General features: G+C 38.2%; 1 protein-coding gene across 1 annotated transcript in view; it reads right to left on the bottom strand.

Moving 5' to 3' along the window:
• Positions 1-21,324, bottom strand: part of LOC127573393 (transmembrane protein 33-like) — a 93,791-nt gene extending 72,467 nt beyond the window's left edge. The window contains exons 1-5 of the mRNA XM_052021575.1: positions 21,242-21,324; positions 13,267-13,388; positions 11,441-11,535; positions 6,990-7,177; positions 3,868-3,935 (exon numbers count right to left, since the gene is read on the bottom strand). Coding sequence (XP_051877535.1) covers positions 3,868-3,935; positions 6,990-7,177; positions 11,441-11,535; positions 13,267-13,377 — 462 coding nt within the window. The 5' untranslated portion in view covers positions 13,378-13,388; positions 21,242-21,324. The remainder of the gene's footprint in view (positions 1-3,867; positions 3,936-6,989; positions 7,178-11,440; positions 11,536-13,266; positions 13,389-21,241) is intronic.
• Between the last annotated feature and the right edge of the window lie 729 nt (positions 21,325-22,053).

Raw genomic sequence — 22,053 nt, 5'->3', positions numbered from 1 at the left:
AGGGATCAGAATTCAGCTACTCACAATTTGCATCAACAATTTGAACAAGGGATCCTAATGTCATTCTCCAGTCTGTTCACATTACAAAAGTAGGTGCAAGTAGGATGCTGGGGGGTGGGGGTGGGGTGCGCGGGGGAGGTGGCAGAAGGTAACCAGGAACAGACAAGTTGAAGATAGAATGAGTGAGAAAGACAGACGGAATGTTATCTGGAAAAATATGAAGTTAACCATTTTGGTGCACATGACAATTTTTTTAAAATGATGAGCGATTGGGTAATATTGATGTTAAGAATCTCAACATCCTTGTACACAAGTCACTGAAAGCCATCAAGCAGGTGCAACAATCAATTAGGAAAGCAAATGGTATGTTGGCCTTAATTTGAGAGGATTTAAGTACAGATGTTTAAATGCAATTACAGAGGACCTTGGGGAGATCATACCTAGAGTACTGTGTACATTTTGGTTTCCTGATCTAAAAAAATACATTTGTCACAGAGGGAGTGCAGCAAAGATCCGCTAGATAGGTTCCTGGCATGGCACTTTTGCTATATGAGGAGAGATTGAGTAGGCCTGTATTCTCTAGACTTTAGAATAAAAAGGGAGATCTCATTGAAACTTAAAATTCATACATAGTTTGGCAGGCAGGCGTTCTTCTGGCTGAGGAGTCTAGAATCCAGGATCACCGTCTTAAATAAAATGTGGATAATTTAGCACAGAGGAGAAGAATACCGCCTCCCCCCCACCACTCAGAGTGGGGGATCTTTGGAATTCCTTAACCTGACTGAAAGCTAAATCATCATATCGATTTATTTTTGGATATTAGGCAAATGAAACAGTAGTGAGAAATGGCTTTGAGGTAGAAGATCAGACACTATCTTGATGATTGGTAAAGCAGGCTCATAGGGTCTCCGACTGGTACTACTTCTTAGGCTCTTACAAGGTACTCTGGAATAGGGTCATGATGTTTAGTGACAAAGGTGAAGCTGCACTTTGTTTGACATGGCCCTTTAAAGGTCTTTACTCATGCAATCTTAGGGGCAAACTTCCTAACTGCAGAAAACTTGTTATTTAAACAATTTTGCAAATCAGTGAGCCTAATTACAAGGTAATTTTACTTGCTCATGAATCTCAAGCTTCTGGTCTTGGGAGCAGGTCAGGTTCTGAAGGTCAAAAAAGCCACCACAGAATGAAAGGCATTTTTTGGAAACACTTAGAAACAAAACAGATTCAATTTGTCTGGATTTATTTGGATTAATCATTAATTTTTAAATGGCCACGTTTGCAACATAAAAAGCAGATTATTGAAACAGTTTAAAACTTTTATCCCTCTTGATTTTCTCCAAATATGATTTAGCCAGTTCTTACAGTTGGTTGAAGGATACAGCACATTATACCATTTGTGGAGCTAATAAGCACTAAACGTACCACTCACAGGCAGTTCCCCTGTGCTTACTGACAGAAATTGGCTCTTGGTCAAATCAAACCTTGATTTTAAAATTCTCACAAATTTTTAAATCCATGCCACTTGCTCTTTCCTAACCCTGTAATCTCTTCCACTCTTCAATCCTCTGAGATATAGGCTCCAATCCAAATCTGGTGTTCGGATGATCTTCGAATAAAGTCGCCCCACAATCAGTGGATACGTGTTCATTACCACGGGCCTGAGCTCTGAAATTCCCTGCAGAAACTTCTGACACTACTTTTAAATGTTCATTTAAATTTCTCCCTGCAAACAAACTTCTGGTAAACAGCCTTGATCTTTTTCTTAGGCACTCAGCATCAGCTTTTGCTTGGTAATGCTCCTATAGGATGCTTTGGAGTATTAAAAGGTGTTATATAAATAGAAGTTGTCACTGTTATTGAAGAGGTTTTCCCTCCACAGAGGACTGTTGTTATATTACAAGTAGATCTCCCGTACAAATGCCTCTCCTAAGTTATGGGATCCTAATGATCAATGAAACAAAATCTATAGTGGTGAACACAACTGGCAGTCAATATTTGTGCACATTTAACAGAGAAAGAGAAGACAATTTTCTACCCCATGCAGTTTTGCAGCTCTTGATATTGCAATCCCCCACTGTGAATTTCATTAGGCCTAAATAAAAAGTATATCAAATTACAGTTGCACAAATTAAGCTCTTAATTTTAGAAATTTAAAGAATTCTATATATCTGTATAAATAACATACACACATATAGGATAATTATCTTAATCATATAAATTAATTGATAGTTTTTGTTGAACGAACTGCTCTGATATGAACGCTAAATTAAATGCAAAATCTTGCTTAAAATTACTTAGGTTTAAAACAAAAAGCTTGTGTTAAGACCTTAATTCTACACTCACCACAACTAAATGTCACTCATGGAGAAGCTTCTATGAGGGAAGAAGTCATTTAATATATAGATGTTTATGGTAAGGATCATAAATTATGTATTGGAAAAACTCCAGAACCAGTAGGTCCTGATGATTTAAATTTGAGAAGGCCTGATTATTAAGTACAATAAATTTCTGGTAATCTGGAATGCTAGGAACTTTAGTGGTGCCAAACAGGTAGATTTTCAAGAATATTGAATGCTATTCCTATTAACACCTCTACATTCTTTCAATTGATTTTGTTTCAGACATTACAGGGTATGATAAATTTTCCAATGAACTAAGTAGAAAGGGAACACAGCAAACATTATCTGGTGAACCAGATGCTGAGCTATTGGGATTTCCAAATAGTCAAATAATGGACTACCAGAGTTTTATTGGAATAGTTACAAACAGTGAAGGTACAACATGCAATGGGAAAATATAACATACTATTCTTTTCCTGAAGCATACATTTATAACTTTACGACTCCAAAATCTGACATTTGTGGTGGATGCACTGGATTAATTCATGCAGAAATCAGTTTTCTGACAGGCTGGTTTTGTGAGAAGTTCTGTATTTCCTGTCTCGACATTTCTCTAAAAAAGATTTGATATATATATTTCAGTGGAACTTCCAATCTTTTTTTGGAGACTTCAAAATTTTCTTTATGGCGTCAGCATCAGTAAACAACATTCACTAACTCAGCAGCAAAAAAATTGTGAGAACCATTGTTGTTGTGCCCAGATAATATAAATTAGCCATTGTATAGATCTGATTTAATTATGTTGGTTAGGACATTACAAGTGGTAAAAATGACTGAGCACAAGCCTCATCTCAAATGCACCCTCCATGGCCCCTTAAAATAGTTTTTCTTTAATGTTTATGCCTTTAGACAATATATTACCAGAGTAGCAATTCAGACTTGAAGTCTAGAGAATACATATTCAATTTCTACCAGGATAGTTTGAGCTTGAGTTCTATATAATAAAGATAATTTTGGAGAAACAAACTGGAACAGCAAAGGGGATCATGAAGGCTATCAGACTATGATTAAAAGCCAACTCACACTATTGATAAACTGACTATCTCACATGGTCTGGCTTATACGTCACTCCCTTCTCACCAATATGGTCGACTCTCAACTAACCTCCTGAAGTGCTTTTTTTATGTTCTTTCAAATTAACAATATGCCTCTGGATCAAGGTAGCAGACCACTACCACCCTCAAGGAAATCAGGTCATAGGAAAAAAAATGCAAGCAACAGCCAGATCCTAAGAATGAAAAAAAGCACATCATTGCCGTTCTGACAAACATGTTAATTCAATCTTATAAGATAGTTGACATTAAACTTCCTACTACCAGCGCAAAAGATCCCACTTTATTAACCATGCCTTATGGAAACAAAATCCAGCCACTTACAATAAACTTAAGCTTCAACTTTACATTTAACCACAGCATTGCAATAATGTACAGAATTATTAGGAAGTGCATGAGAAATCATAACTTACATCTAAGATTTTCCTGTTGTAAGCAGTTGCATGAAGCAGAGAAAACACTGCTACTGGTACCAAGCATACTGTACAAATCTGGATAAGGAAAAGTTTTAAAAACACAAGTCAAAGAATTCAGATAAAGGATAATATTATTGAAAAAAACAGCTGTCCAGAGAGAAAGATTTTGTTCAAACATTTTTGACATTTGAAAGGACAGAAATTGCACAACTTCAAATTCTTGAAGGTGTCTTACTTAACCTCCACCCACATCCACCAAATCTTTAAAATCTGAATTTACTGGAATGCTGATAGAGTTGCTACAATCTGTATACTTATTCTTTTAAAACAACCTTAAAATCAAACGATTTTTCTTAAACACATACTGATATTTTGAACGTGGGTTAATAAATGTTTTTTGTAAACCCATAAAAACTAATCCACGGTTTATAAACAATAACCATCCTTTACCAACTGCTTTAATTTTATCATCAGTCATTCTAACAATGTGGTAATGGAGACATTGGGGAAACAACATCCTTTCCTTATCCCTGATATTCTCTTCTGCAGCTGTTGCCAATTACTGCAAAAGTATGGTCCACAGGATACAGTAGCTTTTCTGTACATAGGGACATCTGCACTGCCATTCAATGGCGTCATGACTGATTTACCTGTGTTTGCCACATAACCTTCAATATCAACTAATTAAAAAAAAATCAAGCTCAGATTATAATTGACATTTGATCCATCAATAGTAGTTTGTGGAAGAGAACTTGCATCATCCCATTCCCCTGAAATGCTTCCAACTTTTAGACAAAGAGCTCTAGTCCTGGACTCCCCAACTAGCTTCTATCTACCCAATTATCTTTCCTCAATATTGAGGAAACAGCATTCAGATTGCTCCCTGCACTCTCTAAACTCCAGGGAATAGAGCCCAAACTTGACAATCTGTTTAAAAAAGCAAGTCATCTTTGTTGTTTGGTCCAGCCAACAAATGAAAGCATGCTATTTCATAGAAGGGTGAATCGTGTCTTCTTCCAATATCTATGCATGCACACTTTGCTACAGGAGCTAGTTCAGAGTTAATCCTTAAGAGACTACGATTTGTCTAAACAGCCGCTGCACAATAATCAAATATTTATTCAAATCAAAATTTTTTTTAAATACAAAAAAAATGATGCTCAGTTGGTCCACCAAATTTTAGATATTTTAGCTTTTAAACTGGTGGGTAGATCAGTTATTTGCTGTTAAAACTGAACCATTATACGGAAGTATGGTAGCCTACCACCTGTGCTATCTGTAGAAACACCAGTCAGAGACTGGTCAACAATTTTATAAGATAAGGTTTCTTTATTAGTCACATGTACATCAAAACACACAGTGAAATGCATCTTTTGCGTAGAGTGTTCTGCAGGCAGCCCGCAAGTGTCACCATGCTTCTGGCGTCAACATAGCATGCCCACAACTTCCTAACCCGTACGCCTTGGAAAGTGGGTGGAAACTGGAGCACCCGGAGGAAACCCATGCAGACACAGGGAGAACATACAAACTCCTTACAGACAGCAGCCGGATTTGAACCCGGGTCGCTGGCACTGTAAGGCGTTACGCTAACCGCTACACTACCATGCCTGCCCTATGTTTACCTTTCTCCAAGTACATACACCTGATGGCTCAGAGTACAAAATTTGCCATAGTTGGCAGATAAATTCCAATTTCCTCACACAGCTTCAAAACTCCAGTGTTATTGCATCTACTTTTGCATTTTTAGATTGCCCACTGCTTTGTTATCCGCATGCAAATGTTCCTTTTCCTTACCTCCCTTCTTATTTCTCATCAGCCTTCACTGCCTGCTCATTACTGCCTAACACAATTCTCCTTGCTTTCCTGTTTTCTATAGCCCAGTGTCTCTTATGACGTTCTTCATTGATATCTGGTCCTGATTCCTATTTCCTCCTGAGAACCTACTTACTCTTCTCCATTTCCTCAGTTCTTTCAGGCTAATGGGCAGAATGAAATTACAAAATATCAATACTTTTGTTTTTAAAACTTAGAAGTTTATAATAGCTATAGAATCCAACAATTGAGTTTTTGGAGTAGAACAAACTTTTACTGTTTACCTATTATTCAATTTACTTATAAAAATGCAGTCACTTGTTTATATAAACCATATCTAATTTTAAAGGAATTAAAGCATCTCAACATTATCAAAATCAACAGAAATGTTTTTAGTATGTATTTTCTTTGGCTTATCCCATTGTAAAAATTGAAAGAACTATAATGGGCACCAGTAACTTCAGACAGCACCAGCAATTCCCCTGCAAAAAGGGTAATCTGTGACCTTGTGTGCCATTGAGATCATTTGCTTTAAGGGCACAAGTGCTTAACATTGGCTGGTCCTTTTAAAATGGCTACTTGAGTATTCCTATGGGAAGTGAAAAGAAGAATCATGTTTCATGTAAACCTTGTAAATCGCTTACCCATTGCAAAGATTTTCATTTACACTTTTGTGATGCCAACCCTAGCACAGTTAGAAGTCACACACAGAATAGTGGATTTCACAACCCAACTTTAAACATCAGAATTACATGAACAGTTGTATTTTCCCCATATTTCCATCAGTTGCTGGAATATTCCTTTACAAGTGCGGATAGAAAAGGAAATAGCTTAGTGCAACAACAGAATCCAATAGCATGAGAATTAAAACATAATCAACTGGCACAAGGGTCAATCAAGTCTGTGCCAAGTTGCGCAATGTAATAATGTAATAAGTAGTGCCATTTGACACATAAACAACTTAAGTAAATAAAAAGCACTGCAAGCTGAATTTACAATGTTAATAGGGGAAAACAGATTTCTTTATTGCTACATATTTCACTGAAAGTGTGCCTCTTATTCAAACATTTGAGTTATTAGTCAGAATATTCTCCAGGATTACACTAGTATTATGAACCTACTGGGAAAAAATAATCAGGTATCAAGAGGTGGTTTAAAAAAAAGCAGAGGGCAACTAAAGATTACCCTCCTCAGCAAGACCTTATGGATTCCCAGACTTTTTTTTAACCTTTTTAAATCTTCCCATAAGATTTGATTGCTGTCAAAGAAGTAATTTAGTTTATGCAATGAAGCATAGTGAAGGATACATGTAATGGGATAGGAGGTAATAAAGATAAGCGAGTACAGCAAGTAGTGACAGCTATCCTCCAGGAGTGCCTGTGTGATATAGGCTCTGCTGAACTGGAATCTGGGAAGCCTTTGGTGCAGCCGGCAGGCACTAGTCAGGGCATTAGCCAGTAATGCTCTCTGGTAGAAATAGCCACCTTCAGCAACTCTATGGGCAAGAAACAGACAAAAAACATTCAGCTTCTGTTTATTGCAATCAATACAATTGCATCATTGAATTGTAGTACCATACAGGGGAAATGGAAGGTGGGAAAGTTACTATTAATGCTTACAGCTTTTATAATTATTTATTTTTTTGCTGTTTTTGTTTTACAGCTTGTATTTACCTCCATGGTTTTCAGAAAGTCGTTTGGGTGACTGAAATGTGTAAATCTGTCACCATCTACAAAGAACTACAATTCACGTCACTGAGAATATAACATGCATCTAGTTTATTTTGCCAAAAATGTGAATATGTACAGCAAATCTAGGTCTGGAGAACTTAAATGCAACCTTAAGTGTGCTCAGACTTAAGAGACATCCAAATGTGGAAAGGGTGCTGCTGGAGTTTACCCAACTAAGCTGTACTACTCATCAGAATGGATTACTAATGAACTTCCCACTGACTTGTCCACATAGGAGCACACTAAGAGCCTGGGATCGAGGATACCTACAACAAAACACCAGTGACAAGTCTAAATCTTCGGGTTTATAAGCTAGAATAACCACTGACTTACTACTACTAACAGTGTTTTGGAATATTATGAAGTTGTCTGACTGAGGTACCATATCATTAAATCTGCATGGATGACGGACTTGATCCAGAGGTTCTATTGCTAGGTATGTCATCTTGCAGACAACCCTTCCCTTAATGGCAAATGGGATTCACCCTGCATTGGGCATATAAAATTCACTATGTGCTCTTCATAAATAAGGTGAACGATACAAATTATGATGAAATAGATGCATATAATGCCCCTATTCCATTGACATTAGCATATGCACATTCCATATCTTGTGTACTGTGGCACCATCACAGGAGATATGAACTTCAGCAATGGCCACTATATTAAATGTATAATGTCAAGCACTGAACTCTCAATAAATGAATAAACTCATTTCCAGTGTCTGGTTAATGCTTTACAATATATGGAAAAGATGTTCTTCATTAACTGTATGACAGTGGTCTGGTTTTAGCAGAATAAACCATAATAGTCAATTTGAGTCATGCCTGTTGCCAGATTGCTTTGGATACCAAATTTCCAATGCCACAATCAGATTAACTCATCATTAATCGAGGAGTCCAGCACCTTCTCTGAAGAGCTTAGGGAGAAATGTGCATTTTCACAAATAAAGAACTACTGGAAATACTTAGCCGGTCAGGCAGTGTCTGTGGATGTATCTGGTGAAAGACCCTTAATCAGAACTGGAAAAAAAAATGTGCAAGTGGCAGAGAGGGGAAGCAGTGAAGAGAACAAAGACTATGCATGTGATAGGGTGAAAACCAAGCTTGTCCAAGTGACAGTATGTTTTCTGTGCCATCTAGTTAACAGATGAATCAGGACAGCTAGAAAGAGAGAAAGCAAACAAAAGAACATGCTGAACTGCAAGATGCAGAACACAGCAGTTGATCGAAATTTAAACGAGAAAACGCTGGAACATAACCAGCAGATCAGGCAGCACCTGTGAAGAGATTAAAAAAAAAGTGGAAAACCTTACTTCAGAACTGACCAGGAAAGTTTGAAGATCTGAAATTGTCAAATTCAATATTGTCCCTAGGGCTGTATGGGCCTAGACAGAAGATGAGATACAGTTTCTTGAGTTTATGTTGGACTTCACTGGAACAGGAAGGGGGCCAAAAACAGAAGCAAGAGTGTGAAGTAGTAGCTCAAGCTGCTCTATGGTACACAGTTGGAGGTCAGCATTGCCCCTTTTTGCATATTTTGCCATATTTATTTCACAGGTTGTCCCAAGATGGTGCAAAAATACCCAAAGATTTCTTTAACCACGGAGGAAACCATTTTGCACATTATACTAAGCACAGGACTTGTACTGCCACCACCCAATTATTAGAAATCAGGAAACAAAAGTGCCAGCACCCTTTGTCGGTACAGACCTAATAACAATGTCTGGAATGATGTTAATCCAGAAGCTAGTCTGTTGTGATGTATCAACAATTAGCTACATTTTTTGCCTTCAGTCACAGCCTTCTTTAGATTTTTTTTGACAAAGCTGGAACATTATAGCAGAATCTACTAGCAATAAGGCCACAGCTGGAGCACTGCATCCTATTTTGGTCACCATACTCAAGGAAGTACCTAAAGGCTCTAGAGGTTGCAGAGAATATGTATGAGGGTGGCTCCAGGGATGAATGATTTCATTAAATAAAAAAGATGTAGTTGTTTTCCTTTCAGCAAAGATGGAAAGAGGAGATTTGAGAAAGGTGCACAAGATTATGATGTGTTAGACAGGGTAAATACACAGAAGCTGTTCCTATCAGAATATGCTTCAATGACCAAGAAGCACAGATTTAAAGTAATGGGCAAAAGGTAACAGGGAGATCTGAGAACAAACTATCTTATGTAGAGAGTGGTTATAATCTGGAACTTGCCTCCTGCAAGGACAATAGAAAGAGGCAATCAGGGCTTTCAGAAGCCAATTCGGTAAGCTCTTAAGGGAAAACACCCATCTCCTAGCCCAATATCCTCTGATTCTAGAAGGTACCTGTCAAAATGTACCTTATTTCTTTAATTTATAAAATTGATATAGTTTTAATTGTAAAATGAACCCAATGTATAAACTGAAAATACTAGAAAAATACGCACATGCTTTTACTTCCAAAAGAGTTGGATTTTTATGTTCTATTTTCTTCCATCCTAATTTTTCTACATTTCAATTAATTTTGGTGTAATTTAATTTCATTTCATCTGGAAGTCCTAAGTGGCAAGGGGTACAAGTATTAAGTCATTACATTGTCTATTATTTTAGAAAATATTTTAAGCATTTTGAATAAATAGGTTACCACCCTCCACTAAAATGTCATAGAAGAAATTCAGGTAAACACGTTAAGATTTTGCACATAATATCCTATTTCAATGTCAAAACTGAAGTCTCACCATCTCCTTTTTAAACAAGTATTTGGAATTTTTATTTTTGGGTATTTTTGTAATCATCTTCATTTATAAACAAAAAGCACTGACTAAAACAGGGAACTTACTTAGGGTCACTGATCCTATTGTGGCAAATTATCAGCAGCAGTTGTAATCTTTGTGCGCATAATTCATTTCAATTATGTTCAATCACTTAATTTCCTCATGTCAAAGTTATCAATATTCTGAGAAATGGCATCTCAAAATGATATACCGAATGAGAAGATTCACCAAACCACTTGTAGAATTAGTTTAACTAGTTTGCTGGAAGAGCACAGAAAATTTATTTTCTTGTTGCAGCCTTTGTTTACATGATTTTCAGCTTACACAGTACAATGCTGAAAAAAAACATTAAAATAGCAAAAAAGAACAATGATTCAATCAGCACTTGTATTTAAATTTTCCATGACGAATTCAGAATCATTCAATTAGTTATTCCTTTATAATAATTTTGGAAGTAGGATGTAATGTCAAAAATAAATCAATTCTACAATAAGAGTAGTCTAGTGAATCAGATTTTCCAGCTAATGTGAGATCTCGAAAAATTTGACAAAAGTACACCAAAGCCTTCACTAAAGCACGAATTTATAATAAATATAACATTGATTTGTCATTAATCTCTCTGTAGCAATTGATTAAACAAACTACGCTCGACTTAAATCATCTAACAATTATAACAGTACACCCATGTTCACTTGTACTAGAAATTGACTACTCCATTAATGCTTAATGATTGCTTTTTGATTATAATTAAACAATGTCATAAAATTAGAGAAAACAAAATAAAATCACAGAGCACATTGTACAATCCAGTGGGCGAACACAGCTCAAACTTATGTGAAAACATCAATGTGAACAAAAAGAGTTTAGTACTATCTTGGTCTGATTAGCATCAGCTAAAGTTACCTGGTTTTCAAAATATAACCTTATCACTGAGCATTGCTGAAGTTTTCAAACTTCATTCACACTATGTTGGCACAAAACAGCAGTGATTGCTACTTTGGAACACGACTTAATTTTTTTTTAAATACGAGGCAGTTTCAAAAGTTGATCAAATAATCACCAGGTTTAGCAATTGCTAATCTTCAATTTTTCTAAACATTGGCTACATTCAATATGACACTGTAGGTATTTTTAAAGCCCCATTTCAATCCAGCGTTTAAACCTTATCTGCTTACCAAGTAATGCATTAGCTGCTACAACTTAAACATTTCATGATTTTTCTTAGTACTCTATTTGTACACCCATATCCAATATTAAAATCAGTGTAAAATTCTACTCACCCAAAGATGGGAAACAGAAAAAAGAAAGTTGATATCAATGTGAATATTCGAAGCAGCCACATGATTGATTCTGTCTTGTTGCTCATCATGAATTTCTTTTTTCATCGGGGAGAAGAAAGAAAGAGTACGATTAAAGAAAGGTAAACTTTAGAACAAGTACGCAAAAGGAGTACAGAATGAGCCACCTTAAGGATCAACACTGGAGTTTTATGTTTTCTCACTTAAGTCCTTATCTGGAATCAAAGCTTTAATATAAATTTGTCAAGCCAGTAAAAGAACTGGAGATGAAATTTAACATACACAAATGTAAAGCAGCAAACACTAGAGAAAAATGAACAATACTGCATGAAAGGCACAAGACAAAGGTAAAGTTGAAAGATATTTGAAAGTCAAAACAGAACAGTAACCAAGAAGTCTGAACCAACAATCAAGACACAAGTTCAGATTCTGTGAGGGTTAAATTCAGTTAACTAAATCATCTGGAATTAGAGTTAGTCTCAGTTCTGGTAGCCATGAAACTGTTGGATTGCCCCCAAGACCCTTCTGCTTCTCTAATGTCTGTCTGGGGAAATCTGTCATACTTAACCAGTCTGATCAGCTCTGAAAACAGCCTAGCATAGCTGCCAGACAGGGTCAGCACCAGGCAGTGAGCTAACTAACACATGGTGCAAACCCATAACCTCCTTCTCACCAATCTAGCTGATGCAGATGCATCTGCCCATGTCAGCAAAGCCACCACTAGGATTGTGGTACTAAAGTCCTGTCATCACACCAAAGGAACCTTCCCACCCCCTGCCACCTCCCAACTCCTAATCCAAATCATTTTATGTGGCATGTCCATCACTTTGGCAAAGTTACAACACAGGACTACATAATTTTCTAAAGAGCATGTAATAGAGATAACCAATTTCACGATCAACAGATCAGTTTGAAGCTCTGCAGTCCTTCATTATTTGATCTAAATTCCAAAAATTCTCATACTAAGTTCAGTGTGAAATAGACTGACAAAATAAAAATCCCAATCCATCGTGAATTATCCTAGTTTAATTTGTGAGAACCTGCCTGCCTGCTGCCAACAGTTCCTTTCTTCATAAAAAAAATTAGTATTCTATTGAACTGTGCTAATAGTTTTAATTTAAAGGGTACACTGCATACTGAGATCAGCAAACTATCAGAAAAACACTGAAATCCCATTTGGAGTCAACACATAATACGATCTAGGTAAACCAATTAAGGTATTTCAAATCTAACAGCGAGAGAGAATAAAGGCACAAACAGGAGAGTATGCAATATCTTGTACTTACATTGGTTTCTCACCTATTTCTGAACAACAATTTCTTAACTTCTATGGATTTCAAGTTACAAAATTTTCGAGAAAGAACATAGAAATTAATCTTGTAATAACATATCAAATGTTAGCACTAATACAACTCAAAATATCAAATGGACACAAATAACTAATGTGAACATTCTTTACTGCTGCATTTCCACTTGTTCAAATAATTTCGAGAATTACTCTTGATGACAGAAAATTATCAGCAGTTAAAATGATGAACAAAGTGCAAATTAACCTACAACAGTGAGAGAGTAAAATTCAACAGCAATGTCAAGGCAAAACCCCCTCCCAATTTTCATGAAGAGTTATTTAAATAAGGAAACTGAAAGGCAGATAAATATAAAAACATTTGCCACATTTAAATACCTAGCTATTTTTGTCTTTGTAAATTTAGCACTGAAGCACAGGTTCACAATTACACACTCCTCACTGATCAGGACAATCCTTTCTAATCCATTGATGTATAATATCAAAATAAGCAGATGTTTACCGAAACTGAAACTGATGGGCTTGCTTTAGCCCCATCACCAACTCCAGAAGCTTTGATTGTGTCGGCAGCAACCCCATCCTGGGTACTTTCATGTGATTCTTGATCTGCCATCTCAAAGTTCTCTAATTTGAAACAAAAGCACAACATTTATCACTTAGTCCCAAAATACAATGCACGTTTCCTCTCTTATACGTTGACTTGAATTTACTCAGCACATATAACAGACAAGTGTCTCAAACAGCTTCACAGATGTTTCATTTCTCAGATGTTCCAGAGTGGAAGATCCGTGACACAGCTTCACAGGCCTCCCACTTCAGGACAGCAGAGATGTCTTCCTTTTTCGGGAAACAAGGCTCCCCCTCCACTGTTATTGATGGAGCCCTCACCTTCACTTCCTCTATTTCTCACACTTCTTCTCTTACTACATCCCTTCCTGTCCCCCTCCCTCCCCCCAATGACAGAACAGAGATAGGGATCCCCCCGGTCCTCGCCTATCACCCCACCAGCCTACACATCCGACATCTCATTCTTTGCAACTTTTGCTAACGTGGTCCCACCACATCTGCCCCTCCCCACCCTTTCTACTTTCCGCAGGGATCATCCCCACCCACCCCTTTCCCTCCCCAGTCACTTTGCACTGTGATTGCAAGAGGTGTAACACACATCCCTGTATCTCCTCAGTAACCACCATCGAGAGCCCTAAACAGCCCTCACAGACGAGGCACTCATTATTGAATCTGGTGCTCCTGACATTGTCTCCTCTACATCAGTGAGACCGGATGCAAACTGGGAGATCACTTCGCCAAACACCTGCGCTTCGTCCTCTGTGGCCATCTGGAGGTCCCAGATGCTACCCATTCTAATTCTCCTCTCCATTCCCACATCGACATGTTGTTGTCAGCCTCCTCTACTGCCAGGGTGAGGCTAAATGCAGACTACAGAGGAACAGCACCTCATATTCCAGGGTAGTCTACAACCCAATGGCACAAACATTGAATTCTCAATCAAGTTTGTAAGACATGACCTGTTCTGCACAAAGCCATGCTGACTGTCTTTAAGTAGGCCATGCTTTTCCAAATGTGCATAAATCCCATCCATAAGAATCCATTTAAATAGCTTCCCAGGCACCGATGAGAAATTCACTGTCCTATAATTTGCTGGATTATCCCCATTTCTCTTCTTGAACAAAGGAACAACACTGGCTATTCTCCAGTCCTCTGGGACCTCACCTGTTGCTAGTGAGGATACAAAGATCTTCGTCAAAGCCCCAGCAACCTCCTCTCTTGCCTCTTTCAATAATCTGGGATATATCCTATCACACCCTGGGGACTTACCACCTTACTGTTCTTCAAGAGACCCATCACCTCCTTCTTGATTTCAAAATGCCCTAGTACATTAGCGTGCCCCACACTGATCTCAATATTCTCTTTGGTGAACAGTGATGCAAAGTACTCATTTTGTACCTCACCCACATCCTCTAACTCCAAGTATAAATTCCCTCATTTATCCTTGAGTGGTCTTACACTCTGCCTAGTTATCCTCATGGTTCTAATGCAAGTACAAACTGCCTTGAGATTCTCCTTAATCCTACTTACCAAGGACATTTCATGGCCCCTTTTGGTCCTCCTAATCCCCCACTTGAATTCTTTCCTGCTTTCTTTATATTCTTCAAGGACCCCCATCTGATTTCAGCTTCCTAAAACTTATAACAAGCTTTTTCTTTTTGATTAAGTTCACAACTTCTCTGGTCATCCAAGGTTCCTTTACCTTGCAATCCTTGTCCTTCCCATAGCGGTTCTGCACTCCGCTCATCTGGTCTTTAAACAACTCCCACATGCCTGATGGAGACTTGCCCGATAACAGCTGCTCCCTATTAACTCTCCCTAGCTCCTATCTAATGTAGTAATTTGCCCTCCTCCAATGTAGTATTTACCTACAATGTCCAGACTTATCCTTATTCAGAACTATCTTAAAACTTAAGGAGTTGTGATCACTGTTCCCAAACTGCTCTCCCACTGAAAGGCGAGTCACCTGGCTGGGCTCATTTCCCAAAACAAAGTCCAGTATGATCCCTACTCTAGTTGGACTATCCACGTTTTGCCATTTACCTATGTATATCTTGGCACTCTCAGGTGTCTCCATGGACTTTGTTTTTGTACTAAGACCAAAATGAAGGACAGCTCTGATATCCAATCCAACATTTGCAGAAGTTAGCCAAAAGGCATCTCTTTTTTCTCACTTTCACTCTCTCCTTTCATCTCATTTTAAAAATTATTTAACACAAGAAATTAGGTATTGACTAAGCCACCTGGCCCCTCAAATTTGCCCCACCATTCAATATGACCATAGCTGATCTGTCTCAATTCCTTGTCTGTGCCAATTCCCCATAGCGCAGAATTCCCCAATTTTTCAAAGATTTATTCATCTCCTCTTTAAATATGACCAAGCGTCCACAACCCTGCACAATAGAGAATTCCAGAGATCCACTGTGCTGTGGGTCTATGTGTGGCTATAAGTTACCATTTGTTAACTTTCACAAAATGTTTTATTTGTTGCTGTCTAAAACAACACTATACCCCAAAACATGTTTTTTTTTTATTCATTCAATTTTGTGATCTGGACTCCATTAGCAAGGCAAGCACCTTTTGCCAATTTCCACTTCCCCTTGTTCTGAGTAGCTCACTAGGCCATTTAATAATTAACCATATTGGTGGGTCATGTAGCACATATAGGGCTGCTGGTTAAGAATAGTAAATGCCTTTCTTGAAGTACTCACTAATAATTCAGTATTGAAGGATTGTCATTTTCCAAATGAAAATTTTAACACAGACCTCATATGCCTCGTCAGTTGGAGAAAAAAGATCCAATGCTTAGACAACAATATTGTACCCAAAGGCCTTGTAACATTGCCTTTGAAATGACAGGCTTGAACAAATTGAAACAAAAAAATAGTTTAAGTAGCAATATAAGCAAAAGCAGTTATTTATAAATTAAGAATATCTGAAAATATAAAACTCAGGAGAATTTATGTCTACTAAAAGGATAGCAATTATGAACAAAGACGACTGCAAACAGAAAATTTAATTGAAACACAGGACTGAAGCAGGTCATTAAGCCCATCAAATCTGCTCTTCCATTGAGTGAGATCAGGGCTGATTTGTGACCCAAAGCCATGTGTTCAACTTTTCTCTACCCTGTTTAGCAATCCTGGTTAATCCTAAAATCTCAAACTAAAAATACCCATCTCATTTTAAAGTGAGTCTTGAGGGGGAATTATACTGATACCCATAACAAAAATGGGATTCAGCACAATTGGAAATGTCCCCAAGATACACTGAAAAGGTGGTCCCAATGGTCCAATTGCCTTCCTGTGCCTATTTGTTATAATTCAAAGAACAGTAAATATGTCATTCTCTCCTTCCAGAGCTACTAACAACAAATTGGCAATGTGTACATTCGTTTGCTAGTTAGCTATGTGCTAGCATTATAGCAATTGAATTACAAAAATAATTTTACTGATAAAGTGCTTGATGGCAATTCTGTTCTACATCAGTTAACATTTCAGGTTGAATACCTTTCGCCAACCTCAGTCTTTTTTAAAAAATATTCCTGACCTGCTATCCCTCAAATTCCAATTAATCATTAGCATTACTGAAGACATCTCCAGATAGTTGTTTCATCTGAGCCCATGCTAACTCTCTCAACAACAAATGCTCTACAACGCGGAAGATTTATATACTACTCACAATATTTGTAGTTATAAAAATAAAAAGCTATTGTTTCATAGGTCATTTCTTTTTCAGCTTACTTCAATCTCTTTAATATCAATGATATTTTGAACAAACGCCTGCTGAACTCTTCCTACCCTTTCTAAGCAAACTGTTTGATTAAAGCTACAAAGCATCTTAAACACAAGAAATTCCGTAGATGCTGGAATCTGGAACAATACACAAAAATTGCTGGAGGAACTCAGCAGGTCAGGCAGCATCCATGGAGGGAAATAAACAGTCAACATTTCAGGTTGAGACCCTTCATCAGGACTTATAATAAAAGTATCTCATTAGTCCATCACAACATTATCCCCATTCTGTTAACTTCTGTCCTCAGCCATTCTTATCTATGGCTTTAAAATTGTGTAACTCTCTCCCTCCATTTGAAGAATCAATTACAAAAAAAAGTAATGCATTTATTCAAAATGTTGAAGTACCATCAGTAGTTAGAGATACAAGTCCTTAATTCAGAATGAGTCAAGAAAATCTCTAGCCAAAATTGAAATTGATAAATTGTGTGTTGTCCCACAATAACAAAACAACCCTTAACTATCAGCAGAATTAACATTTGTGTCACTAGGAGCATGAAATGCTGTCAATTTGCCAAGACCATATGAAATACAAGTAGCAGTCCATTCAGACTTTCGAGCCTGCTCCACTATTCATTAAGATAATTTTTCAATACTTCCCCACATCTGTTGATTCCCACAGCATCTAGAAATCTGTCAATCTCCATTTTAAATGACCAAGCCACCACAATCCATGCAGGGTTGACCGCCCAATAGTCAGACAGAATTGGAGGAACAAATCTGTAGTGAGATAGAAGACCAATGTAAGAAACGGAAAGTTGTAATAGCAGGGGATTTTAACTTCCCACATATTGACTGGGACTCCCACACTGAAAGGGCTGGATGGCTTGGAATTTGTCAAATGTGTTCAGGAAAGTTTTCAAAATCAATATATAGAGGTGCCAACGAGACAGAATGCAATACTTGATCTCCTATTAGGAAACCAGACAGGTCAGGTGACAGAAGTATGTGTAGGTGAGCATTTTGGGTCCAGTGACAATAATGTCATCAGTTTCAAGTTAATTATGGATAAGGACAGGTCTGGTCCTCGAGTTGAGGTTCTAAATTGGAGAAAGGCCAACTTTGTGGAAATGAGAAAGGATCTAGGAAGAGTGGATTGGGATACGTTGTTTTCTGGCAAGGAGGTGTTCAGTAAGTGGAAGGCCTTCAAAGGCGAAATTATGAGAGTGCAGAGTTTGCATGTTCCTGCCAAGATTAAAGGCAAAGTTAACAAGCATAGGGAACCTTGGTTTTCAAGGGATATTGGCGATCTGGTTAAGAAAAAGAGAGAGGTGTATAGCAGGTATAGGCAACTAGGAACAAATGAGGTACTTGAAGAGTATAGAAAAAGTAAGAAAATACTAAAAAAGGAAATCAGGAAGGCAAAAAGACATGAGATTGCTTTGGCAGATAACGTGAAGGCAAACCCGAAGGGTTTCTACAAGTATATTAAGATTAAAAGGATAGCGAGGGACAAAATTGGTCCCCTAGAAGATCAAAGTGGTCATCTATGTGTGGAGCCTCAGGAGATGGGGGAGATCTTAAACAGATTTTTTTGCATCAGTATTCACTCAGGAAACTGGCATAGTGTATATGGAAGGAAGGGAAACAAGCAGTAGTGTCATGGAACATATAGAGATTAAAGAGGAGGTGGTGCTTGCTGCCTTACAGCAAATAAAGGTAGATAAATCCCCTGGGCCTGATAAGGTATTTCCTTGGACATTGAGAGCAACTAGTGTAGAAATTGCAGGGGCCCTGGCAGATATATTTAAAATGTCCTTAGCCACGGGTGCAGTGCCGGAGGACTGGAGGGTAGCTCATATTGTTCCGTTGTTTAAAAAAGGATCTAAAAGTAAACCAGGTAATTACAGGCCAGTGAGCCTGACATCAGTAGTAGGTAAATTATTGGAAGCTGTTCTGAGAGATCAGATATACAAGTATTTGGACACCAAGGGCTGATTAAGGATAGTCAGCATAGCTTTGTGCGTGATAGATCATGTTTAACAAATCTTGTAGAGTTTTTCGAGGAGGTTACCAAGAAAGTAGATGAAGGAAAGGCTGTGGATATGGTATACATGGACTTTAATAAGGCCTTTGACAAGGTCCCACATGGGAGGTTAGTTCAGAAGGTTCAGACACTAGGTATCCATGGAAAGGTTGTAAACTGGATTCGAAATTAGCTGTGTGGGAGAAGACAGAGTGGTAGTGGATGCTTGTTTCTCAGACTAGAGGCCTGTGACTAGTGGTGTGCCTCAGGGATCTGTGCTGGGGCCATTATTGTTTGTTGTCTATATCAATGATCTAGATGATAATGTGGTAAATTGGATCAGCAAGTTTGCTGATGACACTAAGATTGGAGGCATAGTGGACAGCGAGGAAGGCTTTCAAAGCTTGCAGAGGGATCTGAACCAACTGGAAAAATGGGCCAGAAAATGGCAGATGGAATTTAATGCAGACAAGTGTGAGGTGTTGCATTTTGGAAGGACAAATCAAGGTAGGACATACACAGTAAATGGTAGGGCACTGAGGAGTGCGGAGGAACAAAGGGATCTCCAAATCAATCACAGCCATCTCTCCTCTCATACCCTCATTGTTACCTTTATTGGATTTATTATTCACAAATGATGAACAACATCATTTTCATGTGCAATGTAGAATTCTATCACATAATGGTCAATCTTCCCCCAAATACCCCTTTGACAACAAAATTATCAACTAACCCTTTCTTATCACATAAAATGACTTAGGAACAGCTTCTTCCCCTCCACCATCAGAACTCTGAACGGTTTATGAACACTACTTTGTTATTCCTTTTTTTTTTGCACTATTTATTTTGTAATCTATAGTAATTTTCATGTCTTTGCACTGTATTGCCGCTGCAAAACAACAAATTTCACAATCTACAAGTCAGTGATAGTAAACCTGATTCTGAAAACATGATCCAAAATAGACCTTTTCCCGATTTGGCTCTTCAATATATTGAACCAGAAAATCTTACACACATTCCATGAATTCATCTTCAACATTATTACAGCAAATTTGATAAGTAGGTTAAAAACTCCCATGATAACTGTACTATGTTTCACTGCAAAAAAAAACTATCATTCCTGTTGCAGTGCAAATTATTTGACATTTTTTGTGTGTCATTTGTTGTGTTGCAGCAGCAATACAGTGCAAAGACATTAAAGTTACTATTTCTTACAAAATAGTGCAAAAAAAGGACTAACAAAGTAGCATTCATAAACTGTTCAGAAATCTGATGGCGGAGGGGAAGAAGCTGTTCCCAAGTCATTTTATGTAATAAGGAAGGGTTAGTTGATAATGTAATTATTTGACATTCTTTTTGTTTTCTTAAAGTGACATTCTGGGCTTTTCTCCCTTACAATCTTACACCTTTGTATTTCTTCAGTTTACCTATGAAATACCAATTGCTCATGACTAAAGATTGAAGCGGCTGCAAGATTAATGTACAATGAAACAACTTTTCTCATTCACATGAGAAATTGTACCCTCTGGTACAAGATCCATATTTTGCAATAATTGCCCACAATTATTTCAAATAATGATTCCCATCTACGTCTCCTCAAGACCTCTCTGATTCTTCATTTGTTAAAATTACCATCCCCTTTTTGTTTAATCTGTCCTGTCATCCACCCCATCATTTGTCCACTCCCTTTTCTTTTTGTTCTTCCCCATCTTTCAATGCATTTCACCTTTACAACTTTATTTATAATTCTAAGGCTATGCTCCTGCAGTGTTAACCGTTTCTTTCCCTTAGATACAATGAGGCCACCTGTTTTATTTTATTGCCACTTGACTGCTGTTGAGTTCCAGTGCAGGGTAACTATTTAAGTACAGGGTGAATTGGCCACAATGCCAACTCATTGAGACAGCTCCTTCCACCGGTGGGCCAGCGCATCACTGGTAACTTAGACCCTGGACACAAGCCCCGGGGTTGCAGGGTGCAGCCGAGTGCAACCGCTTCCCAGTCCCAGGCCGGGTGGCTGAGGTCCAGCTGGGCCCTGGGGAGGGGTTGAAGCCGCCTCCCCACAACCGGCCGTGCACGATGCTGGAGAGAGTTCAGATTAAATTTGGCCGAGCTTCCCTCAAACGTCTAAACACAACCGCCATACTTACCACGACCCACCAGCTCTCAACCACTTCTGAACAGGGAGGGGAGAAAAAGAGCTTCTCCCCGGGCTGTCCACCGGCGCGCATTCAACCAAACGCAATAAAGCCCAATGACTGACAAGCCGGCCACCCAATGAGAATATAGGTTGTGGGCAACACCTCCTGGACGTTGACCAATCAGAACTCGCGCCCGGATAAACTGGTTAGGTTGTCATGAGGCAAACGGCAAAGTAGGAAGTGCGCTTGCGTTAATGGAGTGCCTGGAGAATTGGGGCAATTCCAGGTGTAATGAATGTGTGAGGAAATTAATTTTCCTCCAGTTAACAGTCGCGGTCAGCGGGACGTAAAGCGACAAACACTATATGTGGCTCTCACTATAATGATATTTTACATTACTCTCCTTAATTTGTATTTTTATGGAGAACTGTTAGCAAAAAAAATGATTTGATCATTTACTGAGGTTTCACAATGACTGGCAGGATTGTTGTTGGGGAACTTCAAATTTTATTTCTTGGTCTGTCTATACTACTGGTTTCCTCGGTAAAGCAGCCAGCATAATCAAAGACTCCACCCACCCTGGACATTCTCTCTTCTCCCATTGAGCAGAAGATACAAAAGCCTGAAAGCAGGTACCACCAGTCTCAGGGACAGCTTCTATCCCGCTGTTATAAGACTATTGAATGGTTCCCTAGTACAATGAGATGGATTCTTGACCTCACAATCTATCTCGTTAAGACCTTGCACCTTATTGTCTACCTGCACTGCACTTTCTCTGTAGCTGTGATGCTTCATTCTGCATTCTGTTATTGTTTCACCTT

Source organism: Pristis pectinata, chromosome 8, assembly GCF_009764475.1.
Source record: "Pristis pectinata isolate sPriPec2 chromosome 8, sPriPec2.1.pri, whole genome shotgun sequence".
Classification (NCBI taxonomy): domain Eukaryota; kingdom Metazoa; phylum Chordata; class Chondrichthyes; order Rhinopristiformes; family Pristidae; genus Pristis; species Pristis pectinata.
The sequence above is the reverse complement of the archived record's forward strand: the minus strand, read 5'-3'. Positions and strand labels throughout refer to the sequence as shown.